This window comes from Aulonocara sp. 'chitande type north' Nkhata Bay, linkage group LG10 (assembly GCF_057382095.1).
Source record: "Aulonocara sp. 'chitande type north' Nkhata Bay isolate Kocher_YH1m ecotype deep benthic linkage group LG10, A_spYH_male_GT1.1, whole genome shotgun sequence".
NCBI lineage: Eukaryota > Metazoa > Chordata > Actinopteri > Cichliformes > Cichlidae > Aulonocara > Aulonocara sp. 'chitande type north' Nkhata Bay.
The window spans coordinates 19,289,791-19,296,403 of record NC_141353.1 but is presented as its reverse complement, the minus strand read 5'-3'; the positions used below and the strand labels follow the sequence as shown (position 1 = coordinate 19,296,403).

General features: G+C 51.6%; 1 protein-coding gene across 1 annotated transcript; it reads left to right on the top strand.

Moving 5' to 3' along the window:
• The first annotated feature begins 2,247 nt into the window (after positions 1–2,247).
• Positions 2,248–6,249, top strand: LOC147320705 (uncharacterized). Its single transcript, XM_086307352.1, has 5 exons — positions 2,248–2,376; positions 4,234–4,848; positions 5,015–5,464; positions 5,507–5,596; positions 5,753–6,249. Exons 1-5 carry the CDS (start codon positions 2,248–2,250, stop codon positions 5,816–5,818), a joined length of 1,350 nt encoding a protein of 449 aa, XP_086163478.1. The 3' UTR covers positions 5,819–6,249.
• Positions 6,250–6,613: the final 364 nt, after the last annotated feature.

The window sequence follows — 6,613 nt, the reverse complement described above, 5'->3', positions numbered from 1 at the left end:
AGGAAATATTGTTCAGTACCAACAGAATAAAAGTGCTTTTGAGTTACTGGACATACCAACCTGCCTTCTGGACATCTATTGCATTTTATTTGAAGATATTTAAAAAAAAAAAAAAAAAAAGGTTTTCCAACAGTCCGACTTCAACAGACCAAACAGTCATCTAAGGGCTTAATTTTTCCATGTGGATACTGATAAGTTTGAATCAGGGCACAGGGCTGTGCTACAACATACCCTGGCCGTCTTTCCATTATCTGCATTCACTCACTCTAATATTGGATTAGGGTAAATGGTCATGCACAGAGCAGTAAAATAAACATTCTAATCATTTTTAAGGTGACAGCTGCACATTCGAGCTCTGACACTTTAAAGTGGATCCATTAAAACATACTATAACACAGCCTAATAAAGGAGAAGTGGAAAACGTGCTGCCCTTCGACTTGATTTCAGATGGAAGTAGAAGAAAATTGCTTGGATTTATGGTTTTATCATTTGAGATTTTTATTGAGACGATTGTCATGAACTGTAGAACAATCTGCCTCATTAATAGCGCACAACACAATGTGACACACTTTCCAGTCTCAGTTTATTTGTTTCTTACATGTTAATTTGTCATATTATAGTAATATGTGAACATCTTTCCCAGTAACACGTTTCGCCTATGATATTTAACACTGATTTATTTGTTGTGGTTTTCTTCTTTCATTATCTGTTTGAAGTACAAAATGCAATGTTTATAATTAGGGATTGGTATCGTTTAGGTTTTATCCGATACCAGTACCAAACCGGTACTTTTGAAACGGTGAAACACAAACTTTGTCCAAAAACCTCTCATGTTTAGCTGTTTTCCACTTTTTCTTTGGTCATTTTAGCCTTTTTGGCAAGGGTGAAGGGAGTATCTGCCATCAAACAAGAAGACAGCCGCATGTAACTACGACGGTGTTTGCTAGTTTACCTTACATGCATTAATGTAATAACGTGGTTAGCCTACTCAACGTAAATTACACACGAACAACATTAAGCTACTCATGCAGAGAAGAACGGCTGTTGCTGCCATCATCATCCGTCATCATTTCTGCTACACTGGCAGGGCTAGGGGCCAGGACTCTCCTCTTTGGGTTTTTGGGGGATGTTGCTAACTCCGGGTCAGATAACAGGCAACCCACCCGCAGTAGATGTGCTCAGTGTGAGGTCTCCCAGCAAGCTATCAAATATGGTGCATTTCTCAGCTTTTAACAAAATGCTATACGTCAACAGGTGTTTCATCAGATTCAAGGAGTTACCTCCTTTGCACAGTATCACCTTAAAGCACTTGTTGCAGGCTGCTGAGTTTGATTCTTTTGCATCTTTTGCTGTGAAGTACAGCCAGACTTTGACCACTTCGCCTTGGGCATTTTTAATCTGTAGCTCTGCTCCAAAAGAACGTACGTACCTGGACCCGCCTACTACGCTCGCAAAGGTAAAATGATTGGCTGGAATCCAAAGTGTATGACATCTCAGGAAAAAAAAAGCACCGAAATGTGCGCTGCTTTTCGGTCTGGTTACTACCGTTTATGTTAGAATGGGTACCGGTATCCAGTGCCATTACCCATCCCTATTTATAATGCACCTGGATAAGCCAAAATCTTGCTTTGCAGTATAGGCCTCAGGCTGTAAAGTTTTATTATTACTAACAACGAGACGTTCACATGCCCTGCGCTGGTGGACTCCGGGGCGGAGCAAAACTTAATGGATGAGAAACTGGCAAGGAAATTAGAGTTATCACTTACTCCGTTCGAACCACCCATCCCCGCGTCTACGTTGAATAATCAGGTGTTTGCTTTTATCACTCACCAGACCGCGCCAGTAAAATTAGTCACATCAAGAAAACCACAATGAGCTACTTTCCTTTTTCACTTTCCCTTCCCCTGACACCCCACTTATTTTAGGTTACCTCTGGCTACAGAGACATAATCCTCACATTGATTGGGCAGGGAAAAAAATCACCAGCTGGAGTCTGTTTTGCTTGGTGAACTGCTTGAGATCAGCCGTTCCCCCCGCCTCTGCAGAGCGGATTCCAGCCCTGTCACAAGCACCAGACCTTTCCTCCATCCCCCCAGAATACCATGATTTACAACAAGTGTTCAATAAAGATAAGGCGCTCTCTCTTTCCCACCTCACCGACCGTATGACTGCGCCATTGACTTACTCCCGGGAGCTCCGCTGCCCTCCAGCAGACTGTACAATCTGTCTCGTCCCGAGAGAGAATCGATGGAGAACTACATCCAAGAGTTGCTGGCAGCAGGAAAAATCAGACCGCCTTCCTCCCCCGTCGCCGCGGGCTTCTTCTTCGTGGGAAAGAAGGACGGGCCACTCCATGCATCTGTCACGGCTGCCGAGGCGAGCCGTGTGGAATAAATGAGGATCCAATCGCAGGCAGTCGTGGAGAAGTGAAGGTGATTTATTGAACACGAAAAGAATGTGGACAAACAGCAAACGGACCTCGAACTAAACTAAACTGGGAAACAACTAAACTACAGAGCAGAAACCTGAATGAAAACGAGCAGAGGAGGATGACGATGAACAGCAGGGAGAAGACACGGTGGATACACAGACTGACACTGAGTAATACAGACGAACCGGGCAACAGGCAGGAGAACACACAGGGCTTAAATACACACACCAGTAATCAGGGGATGAGAGACAGGAGGGCAACACAGCTGGGAGAAATCAGAGCTGACGGGACAGGGGAAACGTAAACTGATCACACTCACATACGACACGGACCTTCACAATAGAACAGGAAACTCAGACACATGGAACCAGACAAGACATTGAACTAAACAGACAGATTCACAAACAGATGGGGTGACACCATAGACAGACAGATACAGACGCAGACTCAGAGGCAGACCGAAAATAACACAGAACTTAAACAATCATTATCTAGAAAATGATAACAAACTAAAAGCGCTGGGTCACCGACCCAGGACCATGACAGTACCCCCCCCCCTCAAGGGCTGGCTCCAGACAGCCCAGCAGAAACACAAAAACCGACCAAAACAAAACAGAAAAGGACCCGACCAGGGCGGGCGGAGGGGGCCCAGGACGGAGGGACAGAGTCCAAAAAGGCCCAGATGGTCAAGTTCAGGAGGCCGGGGACATCTCAGGCCCTCCAAGGTTTGGAGGCCTATCTCCACCCACCACCACTTCCCCTGCCAGTGGCGGACTCCCTCAGGTGTCGGTGCGTTGGTGGTTCTTTGTGTCTGGGGGTGGGCGTCCGGGTACACACCGGCTCACTCCTTGGCGGCCGCTTATCGGGGCCTGGAGCCTGGGGCTCGCTTGGGCCACTTCGGAGGTGGGGTGCCCCCGGCCTCTCGGCCTGGGGCTCGGTCACTCAGGCGCAGCTGGCTGCCGGCGGAGCTCACGGGCGCGTCACTGCAACTCCCCCTGGCTTCTGCTCCGCGGCTGCTGAGTGAGCCCTCATCTGGGACTCTCCTCAGCTCTTACTGGGACAGTGGCGCGGCTGCCCCTCTGTTGGTCTTCCTTGGTCTCTTGTGTTCTGGGGGCCTCTGGATGTCTGGAGTTTTGATTTCCTCCATACCTGCTTCATACCCTGGAGGACGGGGCTGTGGCTCCCCACACTCCCTAGCAGATCGTTACATGGAGAAACCTTTGGAATGCAAGCATGCTGATCCACACAGGTATGCACACAGGTGTACACACGGGTATTCACAGACGCGGACTACAGCTTTCTTGGCTGCTGCCTCAAAGCACATTGTGCGCTGTCTATCTTGCGTGCTGCACAATATCGTTTATTATTTAGTATCTACTGATATCTACTGCTAGCTAGTTTATTGTGATGGTGCCGTTTTTTGTTATTATGTTGCTCTTTGTTGTTTGCTTTCTCTTCTGTTTTTTTTCTCCATACAGGTGACCCAGGTGTTTTTTTTTTTTTTTTTCTTTCTTCCCCCCCTTCTCACCGTCTCTTCTCCCCTTTGGTTTTCTTTCTCTCCCTCTCTTTCTTTCATTCTTTCTCCCTGTCCTATCCCCCAGTCATGTCTGTCCCGTTTGTAGCAACTGTAAATAAAATAAATTCATAATTATAATAAAGGTCAATCAAATGGACCAATATGGCAAGGCCATGATGATCCACTTGGTAAAATAAATCCGCTTGGCATCTTTCTTGGCCTTAAGACAACAATCCTGATGGCTAAAGATCCAAACGGGACACAAAAAAAAAAAAAAAAAGTTCAGGAGGCCGACCATGCGAATGGCAGCGGGGCAGGTCCGGATGCCGGCCACGCAGTAGGCAGTGGCATGGAAACAGTTCTGGGGGCAGACCGTGCGGACGGCAACAGCGGCGTGGAAACAGTTCTGGGGGCCGACCGTGCGGACGGCAACAGCGGCGTGGAAACAAGTCCAGAGGCCGGCCACGCTGAAGGCAGTGGCGGCGTTCAGGAGGGCGTCCACGGTGGCGGAGATGCCCAACAAGCGGCCTGGCAGATGACCGACGATGTGGAGTTGGTAGTAGGGGACCTGAAGGCTGCGTGGCCCCTGCAGCCCCAGGCGAAGCGGAGGCTGGACCAGACGAGGCGGAAGCTGAGGCTGGACCAGGCGATGCTGATGCTGAAGCTGAAGTTGGACCAGGCGATGCTGATGAGGATGAAGACACGGAGGCTGGACCAGGCAAGGCTGAAGCAGAAGCGGAGGCTGGACCAGGCGAGGCTGAAGCAGAAGCGGAGGCTGGACCAGGCGAGGCAGCAGCTGATGAAGATGCGGAAGCTGGACCAGGCAAAGCAGCTGATGAGGATGCTGAAGCTGGACCAGGCGAAGCAGCTGATGAAGATGCTGAAGCTGGACCAGGCGAAAGCAGCTGATGAGGATGCTGAAGCTGGACCAGGCGAAGCAGCTGATGAGGATGCTGAAGCTGGACCAGGCGAAGCAGCTGATGGGGATGCTGAAGCTGGGCCAGGCGAAGCAGCTGTTGGTGATGCTGAAGCTGGACCAGGCGAAGCAGCTGATGGGGATGCTGAAGCCGGAGCCGGACCAGGCGTGGGTGATGCTGAAGCCGGAGCCGGACCAGGCGTGGGTGATGCTGAAGCCGGAGCCGGACCAGGCGTGGGTGATGCTGAAGCCGGACCAGGCATGGGTGATGCTGATTCTGGACCAGGCGAGGGTGATGCTGAAGCCGGAGCCGGACCAGGCGTGGGTGATGCTGAAGCCGGAGCCGGACCAGGCGTGGGTGATGCTGCAGCAGAGGCCGAGCCAGGCGACGGCATGGGTGAAGACACGGAGGCTGCAGCTGGCGTGGAAGCTGGAGACGGAGGCGCTACAGCAGGCGGCGGCATGGATGAAACTGCTGCTGCAAGCGTGGATGAGGCTGCTGGTGGAGCAGCTGGTGGCTGGACGGGCTCCTCGGGCCCCCCAGCTGACGAGGAAGGAGGCTGGACGGGCTCCTCGGGCCCCCCAGCTGACGAGGAAGGAGGCTGGACGGGCTCCTCGGGCCCCCCAGCTGATGAGGAAGGAGGCTGGACGGGCTCCTCGGGCCCTCCAGCGAGAACAGTCTCAGGACCAGTGGGCACAGGGGCCCCTGGAACACACAGGACAAAACCAGCAGGTGCGACGACCTCTGGCAGGAACAGATCAGAACCAGCAGGCCCACGGGCCTCTGGCAAGGACAGATCAGAACCAGCAGGCGCACGGGCCTCTGGCAAGGACAGATCAGAACCAGCAGGCGCACGGGCCTCTGGCAGGGACAGAACAGAACCAGCAGGCGCACGGGCCTCTGGCAGGGACAGAACAGAACCAGCAGGCGCACGGGCCTCTGGCAAACACATAGCAGACTTCAGCCGCCCAGAGCATTGACTCTGCTCAGGCAGTGACAGCCGGGTGCAGTCCTCAGCTGGGTTCCTAGCCTCCAGGGGTCCAGAGTGGGCTGAGGGCTGAAACTCAGCCTCTGGGGAGGCCCTGGAGCGCGTCACAGTCTCTGAACTGGCCAGCTTTTTAGGAATGATTACATTATCATTAGGTTTGACGCTCTGCTTAGAACAAACGGATGAAACACAGTTCCTTTTAGATTGATTTGACTGAGCTTGTTGTACCGGAGTAGCAAGTGACACAGGGTGCAGGGCTAGTGGCTGCTGAACAGGAGGCTGAACTGAGGGTGACTGAAACAATGGTTGGGATGACGACGGTGGTGGAATTGGAGACTGAGCTTGAGGCCGGGCGGCTAACTGAGCTTGAGGCCGGGCGGCTAACTGAGCTTGAGGCCGGGCGGCTAACTGAGCTTGAGCTTCCGGTTGCAGTTCAAAAGAATAAACAGTCCTGGTATTATCAGAGCTGGTGTTAATTGTCTCTGGGATATATGCCACAGTTTTAGCAGACCCTGGGTTACCTGACATGGGTTTAACAGGTTCAGAAGAACAACAGCCCTTTGCTTTCACTGAAGTCTTAAAAATGCCAACCTGGGAGAGATCGGTTATCACGAAGGTAGGTAAGCTTTGTGAATTAGCTCCCACTGACACACCCCGAACAACCCCAGAAGAAAAAGTCTCAAAGTTCAGATTGGAGCTGTTATCCTTTTTACTCACCACAGTCAGCCGCTCTGATATCCTGGGGTCCGACTGTGGCGAGG